The 25,212-nt window shown below is 44.4% G+C and overlaps 1 protein-coding gene across 1 annotated transcript in view; it reads left to right on the top strand.

The window, feature by feature from the left end:
• LOC139411855 (transmembrane protein 132C) overlaps positions 1-25,212 on the top strand; it is a 293,386-nt gene that overhangs the window by 212,972 nt on the left and 55,202 nt on the right. The window contains exon 5 of the mRNA XM_071158596.1: positions 23,766-23,909. Within this exon, the coding sequence (XP_071014697.1) occupies positions 23,766-23,909 (144 nt within the window). The remainder of the gene's footprint in view (positions 1-23,765; positions 23,910-25,212) is intronic.

The following is a 25,212-nucleotide window of genomic DNA, read 5'->3' as shown; positions in this document are numbered from 1 at the left end:
AGAGACGGGGCTAGTATAACCCTTAGACCATGACAGAGACGGGGCTAGTATAACCCCTAGACAATGACAGAGACAGGGCTAGTATAACCCCTAGACAATGACAGAGATGGGGCTAGTATAACCCCTAGACCATGACAGAGACGGGGCTAGTATAAACCCCTAGACCATGACAGAGACGGGGCTAGTATAAACCCCTAGACCATGACAGAGACAGGGCTAGTATAACCCCTAGACCATGACAGAGACGGGGCTAGTATAACCCCTAGACCATGACAGAGACGGGGCTAGTATAACCCCTAGACCATGACAGAGACGGGGCTAGTATAACCCCTAGACCATGACAGAGACGGGGCTAGTATAACCCCTAGACCATGACAGAGACGGGGCTAGTATAACCTCTAGACCATGACAGAGACGGGGCTAGTATAAACCCCTAGACCATGACAGAGACGGGGCTAGTATAACCTCTAGACCATGACAGAGACGGGGCTAGTATAAACCCCTAGACCATGACAGAGACGGGGCTAGTATAACCCCTAGACCATAACAGAGACGGGGCTAGTATAACCCCTAGACCATGACAGAGACGGGGCTAGTATAACCCCTAGACAATGACAGAGACAGGGCTAGTATAACCCCTAGACCATGACAGAGACGGGGCTAGTATAACCCCCAGACCATGACAGAGACGGGGCAAGTATAACCCCTAGACCATGACAGAGACGGGGCTAGTATAACCCCTAGACCATGACAGAGACGGGGCTAGTATAACCCATAACCCATGACAGAGACGGGGCTAGTATAACCCCTAGACCATGACAGAGACGGGGCTAGTATAAACCCTAGACCATGACAGAGACGGGGCTAGTATAAACCCCTAGACAATGACAGAGACAGGGCTAGTATAACCCCTAGACAATGACAGAGACGGGGCTAGTATAACCCCTAGACCATGACAGAGACGGGGCTAGTATAAACCCCTAGACCATGACAGAGACGGGGCTAGTATAAACCCCTAGACCATGACAGAGACGGGGCTAGTATAACCCCTAGACCATGACAGAGACGGGGCTAGTATAACCCCTAGACCATGACAGAGACGGGGCTAGTATAACCCCTAGACCATGACAGAGACGGGGCTAGTATAACCTCTAGACCATGACAGAGACGGGGCTAGTATAAACCCCTAGACCATGACAGAGACGGGGCTAGTATAACCCCTAGACCATGACAGAGACGGGGCTAGTATAACCCCTAGACCATGACAGAGACGGGGCTAGTATAACCCCTAGACCATGACAGAGACGGGGCTAGTATAACCCATAACCCATGACAGAGACGGGGCTAGTATAACCCCTAGACCATGACAGAGACGGGGCTAGTATAAACCCTAGACCATGACAGAGACGGGGCTAGTATAAACCCCTAGACAATGACAGAGACAGGGCTAGTATAACCCCTAGACAATGACAGAGACGGGGCTAGTATAAACCCCTAGACCATGACAGAGACGGGGCTAGTATAAACCCCTAGACCATGACAGAGACAGGGCTAGTATAACCCCTAGACCATGACAGAGACGGGGCTAGTATAACCCCTAGACCATGACAGAGACGGGGCTAGTATAACCTCTAGACCATGACAGAGACGGGGCTAGTATAAACCCCTAGACCATGACAGAGACGGGGCTAGTATAACCCCTAGACCATGACAGAGACGGGGCTAGTATAACCCCTAGACCATGACTGAGACGGGGCTAGTATAACCCCTAGACAATGACAGAGACAGGGCTAGTATAACCCCTAGACCATGACAGAGACGGGGCTAGTATAACCCCCAGACCATGACAGAGACGGGGCTAGTATAACCCCTAGACCATGACAGAGACGGGGCTAGTATAACCCCTAGACCATGACAGAGACGGGGCTAGTATAACCCCTAGACCATGACAGAGACGGGGCTAGTATAACCCATAACCCATGACAGAGACGGGGCTAGTATAACCCCTAGACCATGACAGAGACGGGGCTAGTATAACCCATAACCCATGACAGAGACGGGGCTAGTATAAACCCCTAGACCATGACAGAGACGGGGCTAGTATAACCCCTAGACCATGACAGAGACGGGGCTAGTATAACCCCTAGATCATGACAGAGACGGGGCTAGTATAACCCCTAGACCATGACAGAGACGGGGCTAGTATAACCCCCAGACCATGACAGAGACAGGGCTAGTATAACCCCTAGACCATGACAGAGACGGGGCTAGTATAACCCCTAGACCATGACAGAGACGGGGCTAGTATAAAGAGCTGACCCTAGTCTTTCCTCTCTCCTTCTTAACGGAATAGGTGAACCATATTTGGCCCTGTGTGTGAGAGGTGCCTGATACGGGACATGAGGCAAGGAGCCATTTTCTCTGTTCCTCAATGTCCCTCCATGTCCTCCGGTCACCTCTTCAGAACGTTCTCGTAGGGACATATGGTGGTGGCACGCTGGCGCCTTGTGTCTCATTAGCCTAGAAAGATGTACCCACTCCTCCCATCTACCCATCAACACCCTTCCCTCCCTTCCTCCTTACGTAGGGTCCTGTTTTGGAGACAGATGAATGGTCCAATTACTCCAGACCTAATAGACAGCCTGTAATTAACATTGTCACGAAGCTAATTGTCATTTATTTCAGTGCCATCAGTCTCAGGCTGAGGTTTTATCTGTTCCAGGCAGGCAGCCCGGACACCTCCTCCTCTCCAAACTCAGCGCCACACACACACACACACACACACACACACACACACACACACACACACACACACACACACACTACTCTCAAGACGTTTGGTGGACTTTTTAGTGGATCGTCTCGCTCATGTTTTGGCATCCAACTGGCTGCACAGTTTATCGGTCCATTGCTTTGAGGGTTTGGGTAAAAGTCCATTCTCTACAGTTAAATGTGTTTGTTATTTCACAAAGCAAACAAGCATGCCATCACATTACTTATTTGTGCTGTGTTATCCAAACGAGTGGGGTCTGGTTTAGTCTATTTCAGAATACAGGCCCAGTGAGATGTATGTCTATGTTACAATTGGCATGTATTTAGACTTGTTTTCATTCTTTATACCCGTCAACAGAGATCCAGTATTTCCAGCAGAACAAGGCTGATGTGTTGGGAGAATAAGTGGTGCATTAAAGGCAGTTCAATCTAAATCTGTCTCCAGTGTGGCTCGGGAGAGAGCTGAGGGCATGCTCGCAGGATGCACTTAATGTGTTTAATGGGTCCGCAGTAAATCGCTGCTAAGTGCCTTTACCAATTCCCCCCCCCCCCCCCTCGCAGCTGAGTCCAGCGAAAACACAGACACAGCGAAAGGGAAAGAACAGGGGGATGAAAAAGAGAGGAGGAAAGAAAGCGGATTGAAGGACGAGAGAGAGAGAGAGAGAGAGAGAGAGAGAGAGAGAGAGAGAAAACAAAATATTGTGTCATGTGTCCCACCCGAAGCACAAAGTGAAAAAGGGCCTAGCTCTTGGAGAAGATGGTAGAGATACGACAGATACTATAGCTGCCTTGTTAAGCCATAGAGCCCAGGAATACTGTAAACTGTATGAGGAGCAGGTCAAACAACCTCATATCTCCCGCCTATAGGCACATGCTCCTTATACAGAGATTAAAAGACCCGTTTTTTCCAAGATCAAATATTAATGCTCTATGTCTCCCTGTGGAAGTCTCAGTTAAACTTTGAAAAGATGTTCACTACAAACATTCCTTCCCTTACAGTAGGGATGCATTTGAACATTGTTGAATTTTTATTTTACCTTTATTTAACTAGGCAAGTCAGTTAAGAACAAATTCTTATTTTCAATGAGAGCCTAAACAGTGGTTTAATTGCCTGTTCAGGGGCAGAATGACAGATTTGTACCTTGTCAGCTCGGGGATTTGAACTTGCAACCTTGCGGTTACTAGTCCAACACTCTAACCACTAGGCTACACTGCCGCCCCAAACCATAGAGAGGGAAAGTCTCCTCCCCAATGAGAAACTAGACAAATATAACAAGGATTTCTAACTAAAGACGATACACGGAAGTGTATGGGATGCTAGCTCCACCCAACCTCCAGAATTACGACCTCACATGTCGAGTTTGGAAACGGACAAAATACATCCCGTCTCCGTGTTTGGAATGTTCACTCAGAATGTTCAGAATGATTGTATTACTTCTAGAACACTAGATGATTAGGTTAACAATCAAGTGTTAACCCGGTAAGGCAGTGTTGTGTTCCAGACCACCTAAAGTGAGACCAATCTAAGGCCAAGACCGGAAGGGAGGCGAGACCGAGACATGACCGAGACCGGGAGGGGGACAAGGTCAAGACCAAGACCAGAAAAATGCGAATCCAATTCAAAACCCATGATTTATAATTTTGTCAAATCACCACCTTAATAAGAGTTAAAAATGTCCATTATTTCATGCTGAGGGAAAATAGAATAACTCTACAAATTATTATTAACCCAAACACAGTGGGGAACAATGGGCCTTATAATGGGCCTTATAAAATAATTATTATAATAATATAATTAGAATCATATTATTATTTTCAATGATGTTCTGATTTAATCTTTTCAATTCGTGTTGGAAAGGAAAGGGTTAACACTGAAGACAAAAAAAAAGATCCAATCATGATTTTTCTTTGCTGGTCTCTGGGGAGATAAATCTAGCTAGCTAAGTCATCCCTTGGCTAGGCCATGAGAAGCTACAGTAGATAAAGGCATCTGCCATTCAACTGTATTAGGGAAACATTTTGAGTGACAGTGGAAGCAACCAATCACATTTTGACTTAATGGGTGGGACTGTTTTTACAAAAGCTATGGAAACTTCTGCCTTCTTGAAGAACAACAGGTCACTGTGCAATAGCGAGCAGTAGTTTTCCCACGGTCTAGCTAGCTAACTTTTGTCGGCTAGTTTGCAGCAGCTGTAGCAGGTGTTATCAAAGAGGATGTTGTTGCTAATTTGTTAGCTTCTCCCTTTTCAAGAATAACTTTCAACAAGAAGTCAAGTTATCATCATCTAGTGAGTGGAACCACAGATGAGACAGATATTTCACCGCAAAGCATGTATGAAGTATCCGTTTGGCATTTTCACTCACTACCAAATATGGTAGTGAGAGGAAGCCCGCTGGCCGGCAGTGGGAGGAGATGGAACCAGATGGGTTTTGGCCGACATTCTGCACATTTTGATGAAACATTTGATCTCAATAAAGTTTTCTGTTCCCAAAACTAGAATCTGTTATGAACAGAGTGGACTAAGTTCTGTAGACTTTACCTTTTGGCAAAGTTTTTTTTTAAATGATGTTGCTTAGGAGTGCAAAGGCGAATTGAGTTATAGCACACGCGCACTTCACAGAGAAAGCGTTCCCTAACAAAAATATGCATATGTATGCTAGAACGAGCCAATAGGATTTCACTAGCTCGTGCTTGGCTCTGTCCACCTCCTTGCTTGTTCTGCCTACTATGACTAATTTGTTTTCGTTTGAAATGACAGGCCGTGGTGTGCTTGCTGTTGTTAGCCATCTCTTGTGAAACATTGATGCATTTAAAGTGGAACTGCCAGCATTTTAGTACCATGAAATCTTATTAAAATCTGTTCATTTACACCCCCAGGAAGAATGTGACACTTTTTAAATTCTCACAAGCGACCACTTACATATGACAGGACCAGTGTCTACGTAGACCGATGCCTTTATACAACACAGCAACACAGGCCTGCCATCATTCACTTTGAACTGGACTGTGTGTTTACAGGCAGTTGAGCCTGCTATCATTCACTTTGAACTGGACTGTGTGTTTACAGGCAGTTGAGCCTGCTATCATTCACTTTGAACTGGACTGTGTGTTTACAGGCAGTTGAGCCTGCCATCGTTCACTTTGATCTGGACTGTGTGTTTACAGGCAGTAGGGCCTGCCATCGTTCACTTTGATCTGGACTGTGTGTTTACAGGCAGTAGGGCCTGCCATCGTTCACTTTGAACTGGACTGTGTGTTTACAGGCAGTTGGACCTGCCATCATTCACTTTGAACTGGACTGTGTCTTTACAGGCAGTTGAGTCTGCCATCATTCACTTTGAACTGGACTGTGTGTTTTCACAGGCAGTTTTTATTTTTTTTTTTTTTATTTTTTACCTTTATTTAACCAGGCAAGTCAGTTAAGAACAAATTCTTAGTTGAGCCTGCTATCATTCACTTTGAACTGGACTGTGTGTTTACAGGCAGTTGAGCCTGCTATCATTCACTTTGAACTGGACTGTGTGTTTACAGGCAGTTGAGCCTGCCATCGTTCACTTTGATCTGGACTGTGTGTTTACAGGCAGTAGGACCTACCATCGTTCACTTTGATCTGGACTGTGTGTTTACAGGCAGTAGGACCTACCATCATTCACTTTGATCTGGACTGTGTGTTTACAGGCAGTAGGACCTATCATCATTCACTTTGAACTGGACTGTGTGTTTACAGGCAGTTGAGCCTGCCATCGTTCACTTTGATCTGGACTGTGTGTTTACAGGCAGTTGAGCCTGCCATCGTTCACTTTGATCTGGACTGTGTGTTTACAGGCAGTAGGACCTACCATCATTCACTTTGAACTGGACTGTGTGTTTACAGGCAGTTGCAACGGCACGATATTAGATAATTAAAGCACATTCGCCAGAAGCCACAAAATACCACAAAATTGTATTTCTGTAAATATGTAAACACCACAAGAGTCCTCTTACATTTGGGAACTTTACAGCCCTATTGATCAAACAACCATGAAAAGGTAGGCTCTCTCTCCCTCAGTTATACACATCAACAACTAATGCTAGCAGGCGGTATACAACTTATACCTGCGTATATCCTACATACTCTCCACTACACCACTGGCCTGTCACACACTGAAGGCCTATAGGTTCACCACTGAAGACCTATAGGTTCACCACTGAAGACCTATAGGTTCACCCCTGAAGACCTATAGGTTCACCACTGAAGACCTATAGGTTCACCCCTGAAGGCTTATAGGTTCACCACTGAAGACCTATAGGTTCACCACTGAAGACCTATAGGTTCACCACTGAAGACCTATAGGTTCACCACTGAAGACCTATAGGTTCACCACTGAAGACCTATAGGTTCACCACTGCGCAAAAGAAGTCTATAATAGATATGAAGGCTGTTAAGATATTCATGTTTGCAGAAAGGAGTGTGTATATTTGGCCTGGTAAAGTGGTTTTATGTGCTGACTGAATGGAGCTTTTCTTTTACTCTGCTGGCCTCGGCTGTTCTATAGCCAATACTGTGCATGTCACCAACGCACACATTAACACCAAATAGCCTTATGATGTCACTTCAGTTTATGCTAATCAGCTGGTACATAAATTGTACTTCAGTCTCTCTATATACTACCACGGACAGCCTTGGCCAGGCTCGTAAAGCACTTTGTCCATTTGTTTGTAATGTTTAAAAAAATAAAACCCAGATGAACTGTTTCTACTTGTTACTGCTTGTCCCAGAGGAGGCAAAGTAGATGTTGTAAATTATCCCCATGATACTACATTATAACACAATGCAATGGCATTGAACAGAATTGGCACTTGGGGTTTGAAACGGTTATTTTTCTGATGGGAGGGACAGCGTTGCTCTGTGATCCAAGGTTGTGTTTTACTGAAGGATAATTGTTTTTCGTTACGAGCTGCCTTGGGTGGAATTATGTGGGACAGTTTAGTCGCAACTATATTCAAATTATCTATGCTCAATTACTGACATCGTTCTAGAAATGTTTTGAATCCTTTTTTTTGGAAACGGTAGTAAATATTTTGTTGTTGTTGTTGACGTTTAGATATGTGGATGACACTTTTGCCACCCAAAATATGCAAGGTAAAATACTGTAAATACAGTCAAATAAGTCAATCACCGTAAAAACAGCAAGTCTGTCATCTTGACGTTTACCAGAGCATTTGTCCTCTTGGCCATGACCCGATTCCCTGCTCCCAGAAACAGCATCTGGTCTATATGTTTCCCCCTGAACCCTATTAGGCCAAAATGGCGTGTTATTGGATCGAAGCGTCTATCACCAGAGGAGTGTTAGCCTGAATGACGTCCAGCTGAAGCACCGATCAGCCAATTAGTCAATTAGCCAGCCATTTGATGAGCTTGCCGTGGCATGTCTCTCAGCCGCACAGTTTCCATCCCAAATGGCAACCTGTTCCCTTCATAGTGCGCTAGTGTGACACTATATACGGAACAGGGTGCAAATTTGGGATGCATCCCCAGTCTCCATCTCCCGTGTCCTCACAGTGAGAGTTTGGAGAGGACTGGCACTGTCACCCAATGTGGGGCCTTGTAGTGTGTTTCAATCTATTATGGATTGCAGTATCCTCCCTTTGTGACTGCTTCACTCTCCTCCGTTGTTACCTGTTCAGAGGCCTGTTAGCCTTTGACAATAACTGGACATGTTGGGCTCTCATCCACACTGAGAGGGGATTGGCTGCTCACTCGACAGGGAACCTGTCGTTGAATTTCATTGGCCGTTAGATAAGTGTCTGCGTCAGTGGTAAGAGACGTATGTTTGTAACTGAGCTGAAACTGTAGTGCTGTTAAACAGCAGTGGCAGAGTGACTCTTAACATTGAACAGCCGTTGTAGTCAGTCTAACACATTCATCCCTTCAGAACAAGGAATGTGTCTAAGTGCAGGCTAGTCAATATGTGTCACGGTTTTCCTCCTCTTCATCTGAAGAGGAGAGGCGAGAAGGATCAGAGGACCAATATGCGGCGTGGTAAGTGTCCATGGTTCTTTTAATAAGAAAATCTCAACATGAACACAACTACAAAACAAGAACCGTGAAAACCCGAAACAGTCCCATGTGGCACTGACACAGGAAACAATCACCCACAAAATACCCAAAGAATATGGCTGCTTAAATGGTTCCCAATCAGAGACAACGATAAACACCTGCCTCTGATTGAGAACCACTCTAGGCAACCATAGACTTACCTAGACAACTAAACTGAACACAACCCCATTAATCTAATAAAACCCCTAGACAAGACGAAACACAATAAATCACCCATGTCACACCCTGGCCTAACCAACATAACAAAGATAACTAAGGCCAGGGCGTGACAATATGGATGCTTCTTCATCTGAAGAGGACAGGGGCGTGACAATATGGATGCCTCTTCATCTGAAGAGGACAGGCGAGAAGGATAACTAAGGCCAGGGCGTGACAATATGGATGCCACTTCATCTGAAGAGGAGAGGCGAGAAGGATAACTAAGGCCAGGGCGTGACAATATGGATGCCACTTCATCTGCAGAGGAGAGGCGAGAAGGATAACTAAGGCCAGGGCGTGACAATATGGATGCCACTTCATCTGAAGAGGACAGGCGAGAAGGATAACTAAGGCCAGGGCGTGACAATATGGATGCCTCTTCATCTGAAGAGGAGAGGCGATAAGGATAACTAAGGCCAGGGCGTGACAATATGGATGCCTCTTCATCTGAAGAGGAGAGGCGATAAGGATAACTAAGGCCAGGGTGTGACAATATGAATGCCTCTTCATCTGAAGAGGACAGGCGAGAAGGATAACTAAGGCCAGGGCGTGACAATATGGATGCCTCTTCATCTGAAGAGGAGAGGCGATAAGGATAACTAAGGCCAGGGCGTGACAATATGGATGCCTCTTCATCTGAAGAGGAGAGGCGATAAGGATAACTAAGGCCAGGGCGTGACAATATGAATGCCTCTTCATCTGAAGAGGACAGGCGAGAAGGATAACTAAGGCCAGGGCGTGACAATATGGATGCCACTTCATCTGAAGAGGAGAGGCGAGAAGGATAACTAAGGCCAGGGCGTGACAATATGGATGCCACTTCATCTGAAGAGGACAGGCGAGAAGGATAACTAAGGCCAGGGCGTGACAATATGGATGCCTCTTCATCTGAAGAGGAGAGGCGATAAGGATAACTAAGGCCAGGGCGTGACAATATGGATGCCTCTTCATCTGAAGAGGACAGGCGAGAAGGATAACTAAGGCCAGGGCGTGACAATATGGATGCCACTTCATCTGAAGAGGAGAGGCGAGACGGATAACTAAGGCCAGGGCGTGACAATATGGATGCCAAGGAAAGTTGGTTTAAGTACACTGAAGACTTACATTGAAGCAAAGTTTCAGATAAATGAATTCTGGCTAGTTGGTTAAATGAAATAAATATGCACTTGAAGTCCAGTCAGAATTTGGTAGGCAAGTTTTTTATTTATTTTTTTAACTGAAATGACAGAGAGAGGGTGGAGAAGAAAAATATGGAATGACTTTGTGTATTGAGCATTGAAGCAATTTGAAAAAAATGAAAACATGCCCCCTCTGCAAAAAAAAAAAAAAGATGGTCTGCTTCCCAAGTGACAGAATTTGTTGAAATTAGTTGCAAACATTCAGTGGAGCGTGGAGAAAGATCAAAACTGTTAGCAGAAATAAGATGCATGGAATTGGTGGCCTGGGGGGGGGGTTGGGGCGGGGGGGAGGGGGGGGGGGTGGGGGTGGCTAGTCATGCAGGGCCAGAATCGAGGAATGAAATCCCCACATTTCAGTGGATGGAGAAGCAGCAGCACGAGCCTGCTGCTTGTGTTAACTCAGCCGTGAGGGGAGTAGACAGTACACGCTGCAAAGACAGCACGCTCGCCAGGTTACATACTGTACTGGAGCAAAACAAAACAGCAGTATTTGGTGTGATGCCAGTCGGGTCTTATTTGCTCTGTTATTGTAGAATGGTAGTTTACAGTTGAGCTGTTTCTTTGTCGAATTTGATTTATTTATTTTTATGGGGGGGGAGGGGGGATTTTTCATTGCTCAGTGACAAGCACACTAGTGAACGCCCAACACACTTGAATCCACAACCGTTTCCTATGATCAGTGGGAAATCAAACCTCAAACCTCCAGGATTGGGCTCAATTCCCGTCAATTCAGGAAGTACACTGAAGTACAGGAAGTTCAGGAAGTACACTGAAGTACAGGAAGTTCAGGAAGTATACTGAAGTACAGGAAGTTCAGGAAGTATACTGAAATACAGGAAGTTCAGGAAGTATACTGAAGTACAGGAAGTTCAGGAAGTATACTGAAGTACAGGAAGTTCAGGAAGTATACTGAAGTACAGGAAGTTCAGGAAGTATACTGAAATTCCAATGATTTTCAATTTGGAACATTTGGAATTTGAATTTAAGTTTAGTTTAGATTCTGAATTGACTGCAATTGAAAGGGTATTGACCTCAACCCTACTCTCTTCCTAAATGTGGTGAACATTGCATCCTTTGCTGTAAATGGTTCCAATGTTTTTTTTGTGAATCAGCCTTCATGTGAGGGCTTGGTTCTGGATACGGCACACTAGCCACAGTAAGATCAGTAACATTACAGAAAGCCTCGTCTCGTCCGTCTCCCGACGTGTATCCTTCCACCAGGTGACCATTCACACAGTCCTTATCAGCATCCCCCTAACTTTAACCACGGCCCTGCTCTTTTGAAGACAGCAGGAAGCGTTTCATAGCATTTCGTTTTGACGGGAAACTTAATAATTCCACCGGACAAGCATGAAATACTCTCTCCTCTCACTCGTCTTTTTTTTCCTCCAGGGAAAATCTAAAGGACCCCCCCCCCCTCCCTCCCCCTCCGTCGGAAATGTTGAAACACATTAGCAAAATGGTTGTAAAGGGGATTAAGTCATGTGGCGTCAAGGATATTCATTTTCCTAGTTCTCTCCGTGTGCATTTGCAATAGCTGTGCCTCTTCACAGTTTGTGATGATGGGAGGTAAAGGAGCAGGGTATTAACTGCATTTAACACATTAACACAGATTGCACACTGGTCGTCTGCCATGTTAATTGCTTTGCTTTCCCTACTTACTTTAACTCGTTTGTAGACTATGGTGTCTTTTTTGGGGGTGGTGTTTACCGTGCTGAAATGGGTGATATTATTATGACAGCCAAGTAGAATGCTATTAATTACAGCAGGAGTTCTTTATTGGGTTTGTTGCTCTGTCTTGTCTGATTCAAGCTGATAATCTGCTTCATTTCCTCATCACTGTCATGTATTTAGGTTGCGTGCTGTTGGTAAATTGTGCCTGTGGTGGGATTACTTGATACATATGAAAGTGTATATCGGAATGAACATCTGTCTTTCTGGGCCCCGGGTCATACTACAGTACAGCTTAACAGCCGTGCAAAGATCTTCCTGCCCCCCCCCCCCCCCCGAGGTAAAAATGAAAAGAGATACACTTTATTATTTTGCTTGTGTCAACACTCACCCTTCTCTCTCCTGGTCTCTTTCTCCATGTCTTGGTCATTGCAGTCTAGGTTCTCCTTCTTTGTCACGCACGCACGCACGCACACACACACACACACACACACACACTCACACACTCACAACTATTGATCATGCTGGCATATAGGCGCCAATTTCCCTCTTTCGGTGAGAGAATCCCTGCACGCTTCATCTGTGTGCTGCCCAATGCTCTGACTCTGAGGAGGTTTCTGGGTGGGTGGTAGAAAACAGCTAAAAGGGGAGGCTAGAGCTGAGTGACCGGAGCACAGCAGGAGGTATAGGAGTCTCCTTGTAGGGGGTCAACATCACTGGCAGAGGAGGAAAACGGACTGCTTTGATTTTGCACTACGACTCGGGGGAGAGAGAGAGAGAGGGAGGGAGGAAAGAGAGGGAGGGGAGAAAGTGAGAGGGGGGGAGAGAAGGAGAGAGAGAGAGGGGGGAGAGAGAGGGAGGGAGGAAAGAGAGGGAGGGGAGAGAGTGAGAGAGAGGGGGGAGAGAAGGAGAGACAGAGAGAGGGGGGAGAGAAGGAGAGAGAGGGGGGAGAGAGAGAGGGAGGGAGGAAAGAGAGATGGAGGGGAGAGAGTGAGAGAGGGGGGGAGAGAAGGAGAGAGAGAGAGAGAGAGGGGGAGAGAGCGAGAACGAGAGCTTGTATGTTTGCCTTGCTCATTAAGGAAAGGTCAGAGATATATTAGTACCAGGGAGTAAAGCATTAGACATCCTCCCTGGTCCTGTCTACTGTCCAACCTCTCTCTCTCTCTCTCTCTCTCTCTCTCTCTCTCTCTCTCTCTCTCTCTCTCTCTCTCTCTCTCTCTCTCTCTCTCTCTCTCTGTCTCTCTCTGTCTCTCTCTGCCTCTCTGTCTCTCTCTCTCTCTCTCTCTCCCTATCTCTCTCTCTCTCTCTCTCTCTCTATGTGTGTGTCTCTCCCTTCTCACATGCTGTGTGTGAGTACAGTGTGTGTGTGCATGTGTGAGAAAGACAGAGATGGTGTGTGTGAGTGGCAGAGAGTTCATTGGCAAGTCCTGCTCTCTAATGCCTGCTCATTATTGCCAGCGAGACGGCTGTAAGGGCCAGATGCGTTGAACCCCTCTCCCTGAGCAATTACCATCCTTTTCATAAAGTTAAAATGTCAATTTGGTGTGGCACTGGCACTGTTCTCCTCTCAACCCCCACACCCTGCTCTGCTCTGCTTTGCTGCCTCCGGTTAGAACTTCAAACAGTCTGAGGATGGTAGTGGACTCCCTCACACATACACAGACACACACATTCTGTGTACAGACACACACATTCTGTGTACAGACATGAACACTGTCTATCTCTCTCTCTCTCTCTCTCCCTCTCTCTCACTCACTCACTCACTCACTCACTCACTCACTCACTCACTTACTCACTCACTCACTCACTCACTCACTCACTCACTCACTCACTCTCTCTCTCTCTCTCTCACTCACTCACTCACTCACTCACTCACTCACTCACTCACTCTCTCTCACACACACGCACAGATATATCTTTCCCACGGTTCTCAGATTCTGCCTCATATCGTCTGTAACAGGAAGCTATGATATTGTTCCTTGGGGAAACATTCCACATGAAATATTCATCAGGTAAAATAAAAATCACTTTTATATATATTTTTGTGTTTATTTAACCTTTATATAACTAGGCAAGTCAATTAAGAAAAAAATCTTGTTTACAATGACGGCCTATATTATACAGTAGTGGTTGTAAAAAACAGTGGTGCATTCCAAATGGCACCCTATCCCCTTCATAGTGCACTACTTTAGACCAGCCAAATATCTCCTTTATAGTGCCCTACCAAGGCCCGTAGGGCTCCGGTTAAAATAACTGCACTAAATAGGCAATAGGGTGCCATTTGGTCACTCGGGATCAGATAGATAATAGCAGTCTAGATCATAGAGCTTCTCACAGACAGTTCTCTGGGTTTAATTAACCGTGGATCTCATCCAGCAGGCTTCTCTGTTTTACACAGGGGTTTTTATAGACTTTTGGAGATGGAATAGATTAGGCAGAAACCAACCATTAACCAATAGGCAGAAACCAACCATGAACCAATAGGCAGAAACCAACCATGAACCATTAGGCAGAAACCAACCATGAACCAATAGGCAGAAACCAACCATGAACCAATAGGCAGAAACCAACCATGAACCAATAGGCAGAAACCAACCATTAACCAAAAGGCAGAAACCAACCATTAACCAATAGGCAGAAACCAACCATGAACCAATAGGCAGAAACCAACCATGAACCAATAGGCAGAAACCAACCATTAACCAATAGGCAGAAACCAACCATTAACCAATAGGCAGAAACCAACCATTAACCAAAAGGGAGAAACCAACCATTAACCAATAGGCAGAAACCAACCATGAACCAATAGGCAGAAACAAACCATGAACCAATAGGCAGAAACCAACCATGTACCAATAGGCAGAAACCAACCATTAACCAATAGGCAGAAACCAACCATTAACCAATAGGCAGAAACCAACCATTAACCAATGGGCAGAAGCCAACCATGAACCAATAGGCAGAAACCAACCATGAACCAATAGGCAGAAACCAACCATGAACCAATAGGCAGAAACCAACCATGAACCAATAGGCAGAAACCAACCATGAACCAATAGGCAGAAACCAAGCATGAACCAATAGGCAGAAACCAACCATGAACCAATAGGCAGAAACCAAGCATTTACCAATAGGCAGAAACCAACCATTAACCAAAAGGCAGAAACCAACCATGAACCAATAGGCAGAAACCAACCATGAACCAATAGGCAGAAACCAACCATGAACCAATAGGCAGAAACCAACCATGAACCAATAGGCAGAAACCAAGCATGAACCAATAGGCAGAAACCAACCATGAACCAATAGGCAGAAACCAAGCATTTACCAATAGGCAGAAACCAACCATTAACCAAAAGGCAGAAACCAACCATTAACCAATAGGCAGAAACCAACCATGAACCAATAGGCAGAAAACAACCATGAACCATTAGGCAGAAACCAACGCTGAACCATTAGGCATAAACCAACCATGAACCAATAGGCAGAAACCAACCATTAACCAATAGGCAGAAATCAACCATGAACCAATAGGCAGAAACCAACCATGAACCAAAAGGCAGAAACCAACCATTAACCAATAGGCAGAAACCAACCATGAACCAATAGGCAGAAACCAACCATGAACCAATAGGCAGAAACCAACCATTAACCAAAAGGCAGAAACCAACCATTAACCAATAGGCAGAAACCAACCATGAACCAATAGGCAGAAACCAACCATTAACCAATAGGCAGAAACCAACCATTAACCAATAGGCAGAAACCAACCATTAACCAAAAGGCAGAAACCAACCATGAACCAATAGGCAGAAACCAACCATGAACCACTAGGCAGAAACCAACCATGAACCAATAGGCAGAAACCAACCATTAACTAATAGGCAGAAACCAGGCATAAACCAACCAGGCATAAACCAACCATGAACCAATAGGCAGAAACCAACCATTAACCAATAGGCAGAAACCAACCATTAACCAATAGGCAGAAACCAACCATGAACCAATAGGCAGAAACCAACCATGAACCAATAGGCAGAAACCAAGCATTTACCAATAGGCAGAAACCAACCATTAACCAAAAGGCAGAAACCAACCATTAACCAATAGGCAGAAACCAACCATGAACCAATAGGCAGAAACCAACCATGAACCAATAGGCAGAAACCAACCATGAACCAATAGGCAGAAACCAACCATGAACCAATAGGCAGAAACCAAGCATGAACCAATAGGCAGAAACCAACCATGAACCAATAGGCAGAAACCAAGCATTTACCAATAGGCAGAAACCAACCATTAACCAAAAGGCAGAAACCAACCATTAACCAATAGGCAGAAACCAACCATGAACCAATAGGCAGAAAACAACCATGAACCATTAGGCAGAAACCAACCCTGAACCATTAGGCATAAACCAACCATGAACCAATAGGCAGAAACCAACCATTAACCAATAGGCAGAAATCAACCATGAACCAATAGGCAGAAACCAACCATGAACCAAAAGGCAGAAACCAACCATTAACCAATAGGCAGAAACCAACCATGAACCAATAGGCAGAAACCAACCATGAACCAATAGGCAGAAACCAACCATTAACCAAAAGGCAGAAACCAACCATTAACCAATAGGCAGAAACCAACCATGAACCAATAGGCAGAAACCAACCATTAACCAATAGGCAGAAACCAACCATTAACCAATAGGCAGAAACCAACCATTAACCAAAAGGCAGAAACCAACCATGAACCAATAGGCAGAAACCAACCATGAACCACTAGGCAGAAACCAACCATGAACCAATAGGCAGAAACCAACCATTAACTAATAGGCAGAAACCAGGCATAAACCAACCAGGCATAAACCAACCATGAACCAATAGGCAGAAACCAACCATTAACCAATAGGCAGAAACCAACCATTAACCAATAGGCAGAAACCAACCATGAACCAATAGGCAGAAACCAACCATGAACCATTAGGCAGAAACCAACCATGAACCAATAGGCAGAAACCAACCATGAACCAATAGGCAGAAACCAACCATGAACCAATAGGCAGAAACCAACCATTAACCAAAAGGCAGAAACCAACCATTAACCAATAGGCAGAAACCAACCATGAACCAATAGGCAGAAACCAACCATGAACCAATAGGCAGAAACCAACCATTAACCAATAGGCAGAAACCAACCATTAACCAATAGGCAGAAACCAACCATTAACCAAAAGGGAGAAACCAACCATGAACCAATAGGCAGAAACCAACCATGAACCAATAGGCAGAAACCAACCATGAACCAATAGGCAGAAACCAAGCATGAACCAATAGGCAGAAACCAACCATGAACCAATAGGCAGAAACCACGCATAAACCAATAGGCAGAAACCAACCATGAATCAATAGGCAGAAACCAACCATGAACCAATAGGCAGAAACCAACCATGAACCAATAGGCAGAAACCAACCATTAACCAGTAGGCAGAAACCAACCATGAACCAATAGGCAGAAACCAACCATGAAGGAGATTACTGGGTAGTTTGGTTCATCAGACTAACCCCCAGTTTTCATGGAGGAGACTACTGGGTAGTTTGGTTCATCAGGCTGACCCCCAGGCTTCATGGAGGAGATTACTGGGTAGTTTGGTTCATCAGACTGACCCCCAGTTTTCATGGAAGAGATTACTGGGTAGTTTGGTTCATCAGGCTGACCCCCAGTCTTCACGGAGGAGACTACTGGGTAGTTTGGTTCATCAGGCTGACCCCCAGTATTCATGGAGGAGATTACTGGGTAGTTTGGTTCATCAGGCTGACCCCCAGTCTTCACGGAGGAGACTACTGGGTAGTTTGGTTCATCAGACTGACCCCCAGTCTTCATGGAGGAGATTACTGGGTAGTTTGGTTCATCAGACTGACCCCCAGTCTTCATGGAGGAGATTACTGGGTAGTTTGGTTCAATAGGCTGACCCCCAGTATTCAGAGAGGAGATTACTGGGTAGTTTGGTTCATCAGACTGACCCCCACTCTTCACGGAGGAGACTACTGGGTAGTTTGGTTCATCAGACTGACCCCCAGTCTTCATGGAGGAGACTACTGGGTAATTTGGTTCATCAGACTGACCCCCGGTCTTTATGGAGGAGATTACTGGGTAGTTTGGTTCAATAGGCTGACCCCCAGTCTTCAGAGAGGAGATTACTGGGTAGTTTGGTTCATCAAACTGACCCCCAGTCTTCACGGAGGAGACTACTGGGTAATTTGGCTGACCCCCAGTCTTCAGAGAGGAGATTACTGGGTAAATTGTTTCAATATGCTGACCCCCAGTCTTCATGGAGGAGACCACTGGGTAGTTTGGTTCATCAGGCTGACCCCCAGTCTTCACGGAGGAGATTACTGGGTAGTTTTGTTCATCAGGCTGACCCCCAGTCTTCACGGAGGAGATTACTGGGTAATTTGGTTCATCAGGCTGACCCCCAGTCTTCTCGGAGGAGATTACTGGGTAGTTTGGTTCATCAGGCTGACCCCCAGTCTTCACGGAGGAGATTACTGGGTAGTTTGGTTAATCAGACTGACCCCCAGTCTTCACGGAGGAGATTACTGGGTAGTTTGGTTCATCAGGCTGACCCCCAGTCTTCACGGAGGAGATTACTGGGTAGTTTGGTTCAATATGCTGACCCCCAGTCTTCATGGAGGAGACTACTGGGTAGTTTGGTTCATCAGGCTGACACCCAGTCTTCACGGAGGAGATTACTGGGTAGTTTTGTTCATCAGGCTGACCCCAAGTCTTCACGGAGGAGATTACTGGGTAATTTGGTTCATCAGGCTGACCCCCAGTCTTCTCGGAGGAGATTACTGGGTAGTTTGGTTCAATAGGCTGACCCCCAGTCTTCACGGAGGAGACTACTGGGTAGTTTGGTTCATCAGGCTGACCCCCAGTCTTCACGGAGGAGATTACTGGGTAGTTTAGTTCATCAGGCTGACCCCCAGTCTTCACGGAGGAGATTATTGGGTAGTTTGGTTCATCAGGCTGACCCCCAGTCTTCAGAGAGGAGATTACTGGGTAGTTTGGTTCATCAGGCTGACCTCCAGTCTTCATGGAGGAGACTACTGGGTAGTTTGGTTCATCAGGCTGACCCCCCAGTCTTCACGGAGGAGATTACTGGGTAGTTTGGTTCAATAGGCTGACCCCCAGTCTTCAGAGAGGAGATTACTGGGTAGTTTGGTTCATCAGACTGACCCCCAGTCTTCACGGAGGAGACTACTGGGTAGTTTGGTTCATCAGGCTGACCCCCAGTCTTCAGAGAGGAGATTAATGGGTAGTTTGGTTCATCAGGCTGACCCCCAGTCTTCACGGAGGAGACTACTGGGTAGTTTGGTTCATCAGGCTGACCCCCAGTCTTCAGAGAGGAGATTACTGGGTAGTTTGGTTCATCAGGCTGACCCCCAGTCTTCACGGAGGAGATTACTGGGTAGTTTGGTTCATCAGGCTGACCCCCCAGTCTTCACGGAGGAGATTACTGGGTAGTTTGGTTCAATAGGCTGACCCCCAGTCTTCAGAGAGGAGATTACTGGGTAGTTTGGTTCATCAGGCTGACCCCCAGTCTTCTCTTACCTCTGTATCTGATAGAGAATTGACTATGTGAGCTGCAGCAGTGGGGAGGTTAAAGGTTATCACAGCGTCTGGTGTTAGATAGATGAATTTCAGAATTAACCTGGAAGAATCCATGAAAGGGTTTAGGTAGACTTTCTGGGATGTAGGAGTATTTGTAGATGAAAGTTCATATTTGCCTAACATTAATGTGGTAAAGAGACAAGATATTGAGTTTCTTAAAGTGCAGATGGAACCAGGTAATTAGAGGGAGGTGACTAGTCTTGCAAATGTAATTTGTATGATGAGTAATTTGTGTAGGTAAGAGGCCCAGTGGCTAGTGAAAGTATTCACCCCCTTGGCACTTTTCATATTTTGTTGCCTTACAATCTGGAATTCAAATGGATTTGTGTGGGGTTTGTATCATTTGATTTACACAACATGCCTACCACTTTGAAGATGCAAAATATTTTTTATGAAACATACAAGAAATAAGACAAAAAAAACCTGAAAACTTGAGCATGCATAACTATCACCACCCCAAAATAAAATACTTTGTAGAGCCACCTTTTGCAGTAATTACAACTGCAAGTCTCTTGGGGCATGTCTCTATAAGCTTGGCACATCTAGCCACTGGGATTTTTGCCCATTCTTCAAGGCAAAACTGCTCCAGCTCCTTCAAGTTGGATGGGTTCCGCTGGTGTACAGCAATCTTTAAGTCACACCACAGATTCTCAATTGGATTGAGGTCTGGGATTTGACTAGTCCATTCCAAGACATTTAAATATTTCCCCTTAAATCCAAATAAAAATCCATTTAAATTACAGGTTGTGATGCAACAAAATAGGGAAAATGCCAAAGGGGGTGAATACTTTTGCAAGGCATTGTATGCACTGGCCCAGAGAATATTACAGTAAATGAGATATGGGTAAATTAAGCTATAGTATAGAGTTAGGAAGCAAGCCTGATGAACCAAACCACTCATCTTTCTGATAATACCAACTGATTTCATCACTTTGCTAGAGACAAATTGAATATGATATTTTCAGGATAACTGTTCATCAATTAAAACTCAGAGGTATCTAGTGGATTTTAATTGTTCCATTTCATTCCCACCAATTGAAATTCTGGCTTTTACATGTGTTTTCTTAGCAATATTTCTTATTCTTACTAGTGAATACAATGAAGTAGGATTTATTTATTTCTACATTTGAAGATATTGTTTTATCTGGAACCATTCAGAAATATTGGCAATGCCTGAGTTGGCTTCATTAATAAGCAAATAAAAATGTTGTGATAAAATCGAATTGATATCATCAGCAAAAAGAAGGGGAAGTATGGTAGAAGAACCAGCAGGCCATTGATATAGATTAGTATGGTAGAAGAACAAGCAGGTTGTTGATATAGATTAGTATGGTAGAAGAACAAGCAGGTCGTTGATATAGATTAGTATGGTAGAAGAACCAGCAGGTCGTTGATATAGATTAGTATGGTATGGTAGAAGACCCAGCAGGTCGTTGATATAGATTAGTATGGTAGAAGAACCAGCAGGCCATTGATATAGATTAGTATGGTAGAAGAACAAGCAGGCCATTGATATAGATTAGTATGGTAGAAGACCCAGCAGGCCATTGATATAGATTAGTATGGTAGAAGACCCAGCAGGCCATTGATATAGATTAGTATGGTAGAAGACCCAGCAGGCCATTGGTATAGATTAGGAGTAACAAAGGTCCAATAATCGAACCCTGTGGGACACCACATCATATCTTAGCTCTGGTAGATGCACATCCGTTTGCATAAACACATTGTTCTCTATCATAAACATAACTATATAACCAATTATATGTATAATCATGAAAACCATAATAATACAATTTATAAAGTAATATTTCATGATCAACCGTGTCAAACGCTTTGGTTAAATCTGAAAAGATGCCAAGAGCGTATTCATTGTTGTTCAGGGCTGTAAAGATTTGATCCACAAGTTGCAAAAGAGATGTATCTGTGGAGTATTTTTTTAACAAACTCTATAGTGGTGTAACGGCCGTTGGTGGAAGAAGGTGAGGACCAAAGCACAGCGACGTACGTGTTCGTCATTTAATAAATAGAACTGAACACTAAATACAAAGTAACAAAAGAGAACAACCGAAACAGCTCTGTCAGGCACAAAACAGAAAACAACGATCCACAAAACCCATGTGGGCAAGAGCTACCTAAGTATGGTTCTCAATCAGAGACAACAATAGACAGCTGCCTCTGATTGACAACCATACCCAGCCAAAAACAAAGAAATACAAATACATAGAAAAAGGAACATAGAATGCCCACCCTAGTCACACCCTGGCCTAACCAAAATAGAGAATAAAAGCCTCTCTATGGCCAGAGCGTGACAATTGGTGATTTTAACGTTTCAACATTCTCTTATACATCAAAAAAACATGGTAGTACAGATTTTGGGCGATAATTTCTAAAAGATCTTGGATTCCCAGATTTATAGAGGGGTATAACTTTGGCAATTTTCAAATCTTTAGGAACACTACCAGTTTGCAAAGATTTGGTAAACGTTAGAGGGTCAGTGAATGAGGAAGACACTTATTTCACCAGAGGCACCAATCTCATCATGACCTGCTGCTATTACTGTATCTTTAAGTTACTAATTTCCTCCATTACATCTACACCTCCATTACGTCATCATCTCCATTACATCATCACCTCCATTACATCCATTACATCATCACCTCCATTACACCATCACCTCCATTACATCATCACCTCCATTACACCATCACCTCCATTACATCATCACCTCCATTACATCCATTACATCATCACCTCCATTACAGCATCACCTCCATTACATTATCACCTCCATTACATCATCACCTCCATTACACCATCACCTCCATTACATCATCACCTCCATTACATCATCACCTCCATTACATCCATTACATCATCACCTCCATTACATCCATTACATCATCACCTCCATTACATCATCACCTCCATTACATCCATTACATCATCACCTCCATTACATCATCACCTCCATTACACCATCACCTCCATTACATCATCACCTCCATTACATCATCACCTCCATTACATCCATTACATCATCACCTCCATTACATTATCACCTCCATTACATCAGGAGGATCAAACTGAAGCAAAGGGAAATGTCCCTTAGTGTAATTCAAGGGATTTCCATCAGCTTTCTAAATGTTCTGTATACTCTAGATCAAAATAAATGTAGTGACATAAACATGGCAGATTCTGAATTATGTGTACAGATCCTTATTGTTGAACTTCACGTGTTTATGAAGGACCTGATGTTTGAATAGCTGTCTGTGATTAAAGGAATAGTTCACTCATGTAATACAACACATCACAGCCATATTATTTGCTCTATACTTTTTTTTGTGGATTGTATTAACAGTGGACTAAATAAAGGAAATACTAAAAAATAATGAACTCTCCCTTTTAAGGCTGCGATTAAACCCCAAAATAGTTTGCTGTTTCCCACTGTGCTTTGCTCCTGCATGAGTCACCGTACTGCATCAGATTTGCAACCATTTCATTGTTATCATAGACCAGACAGGTATTTGTGTCATGTTTGGCTTTATTTTCCCAAACAGTCTTGAGAAAGAGAGTAATCCATCATTCGCCTCTTTTTAAACACAGCCCATCTGTTGCAATGTTCAAAGCTGTTATGATCTCGAGATAAACTTCTATGCACTGTGTTTTGGTCTGTCATTTACAACACATAAGGCTCTCAGAGCGGTCTTGAAAGCACAGTGGGGCTTCCAGTTGATACCCATTACTGACAAATCGCTGTATGTACTTTGTACACATGGGGAAAAGACCACAATGGACCACTTTGGCTCTGCAATTTGGCTCTGCAATCGGTGGCAACAGTGTGATTTAGGCTGGGCTGGTGGCATCGCCCACTGGCTGCAAAGGAGAGGATCCATTATTCTGCAACCTGTGGCAAATCAAGATTGACAGACTACATGAGCAGTCTCCTTAAGGGCTTGTTATGCCTTGCCATTTATGGAGAAAAAAAATTGTATCAAACGAAATCCGCCTGTCTCTTGATTTTCATAAATGTCTTAATGTAGTCTCTCTCTCTCTCTCTCTCTCTCTCTCTCTCTCTCTCTCTCTCTTTCTGCTCCCCTCCCCCTTCTCTTTCTCTCTCTCTCTCTCTCTCTCTCTGCTCCCCTCTCCCCTTCTCTTTCTCTCTCTCTCGCAGGACACAGAGATCGTGAACACGGCCATCCTAACAGGCAGGCGTGTTGCAGTCCCGGTGAAGGTGGTCACAGTCGATTGGGACGGTACTGTGAGGGAAGTGGACGATATGGTCGGCTGTACGTCCACTGACGAGGACGTGGTCAAGGTACTTCCCACGGTCTGCCACATCATTGCCCGCCTAACCAACACAATAAACAGAACACAGAACTATATTGTTACTTGGATAGTCTTCAACTCCACCATGTCACGCAATTGATTCGGTATCTTTTTCCGGTTTGCGAAGCGAACATTAATACATTGGCTAAGTTGTTTGCATAAACCTTTCCTGTCAAAACACAGATGTCCATGCACTAATGTCTGCTAATGCAAGGACACATGGAGCAGAAATACAATCCTACAAAAGAAACTGAGGAAATTAAGGTTGCTCTCAACAAATAGCTCTCAGCTGCTCTCAGTTGCTAAACAGAGTTTGTCGCTAATTCGTTCTACATTTCCATAATTAGGCAGTTATTATGTGGAAGCAGTATTCAGTGTTTGTTGAATTAGATAAAGAGAGTTGTAAAGTCCAGATGTAATACAGTCTGTTTTTTTGGTAAAGGTGCTAGTACTATTTCTCCTGATTATGCACAGTTTAGCACGTTGAATTACACTATTTGTCGCTAGCGTTCGAAACAGACAAAGTGGCATCTAAAAGATTGACTCCTATTGGCTTGGCCCTCAGCCAAGGGCCAAAACAAAAGCATTACTCTGACACATTCAATATCAAGGCAATTTCCTATAACATGGAGCAAGGTGTTGTTTAAATACAATCAATACGCTGGAACCGTGGAACCTTGGAACAGTGGAACCATGGAACAGTGGAACCATGGAACAGTGGAACCATGGAACAGTGGAAGCATGGAACCGTGGAACCATGGAACAGTGGAACCGCGGGAGCTCATTCCATAGCAGTAATACAAACGACGACCAGAGAAAGTGTTATTAACGCCAGGGGCAACTGTTTCAGGCCCTGTCTGTTTCAAATCAGAACGCTCCAGAGTTATGTTACGTTATATCTTCAACACTTTGGCAGGAAGTGGATCAGAAGCAGACGAGCGGCTTTGTTGTCACTCTCTAGTGACTGGGAAGGTCCACATGTAAAATCTCCAGCTTGCTCTGTTGACAGCCTAATCTGACAGGAATTCCCTTCAGGTTAAGCACACCTTTAACCTAGATATGACAATAGCTCCCTGAAGCCTTTTCCAGGTAGGCAGACAGTAAGAAAGTTATTTTGACAGTGTTGTTTGGAAGTCAGATCATCTCACAACTGTGAAAAGGAGTGGAAGCCAGGGCTTTCCCCTATGAGCCTATATACGCTATGTCAAGCTGCACAAGGCTAGTGTACCTCTGAAACCTGTGTATGGAGCCGACCTGGCCTGGGATCAAATAGTATTTGTTTTCTTATGAAT

Source organism: Oncorhynchus clarkii, chromosome 6, assembly GCF_045791955.1.
Source record: "Oncorhynchus clarkii lewisi isolate Uvic-CL-2024 chromosome 6, UVic_Ocla_1.0, whole genome shotgun sequence".
In the NCBI taxonomy this organism is placed as follows: domain Eukaryota; kingdom Metazoa; phylum Chordata; class Actinopteri; order Salmoniformes; family Salmonidae; genus Oncorhynchus; species Oncorhynchus clarkii.
The sequence above is the reverse complement of the archived record's forward strand: the minus strand, read 5'-3'. Positions and strand labels throughout refer to the sequence as shown.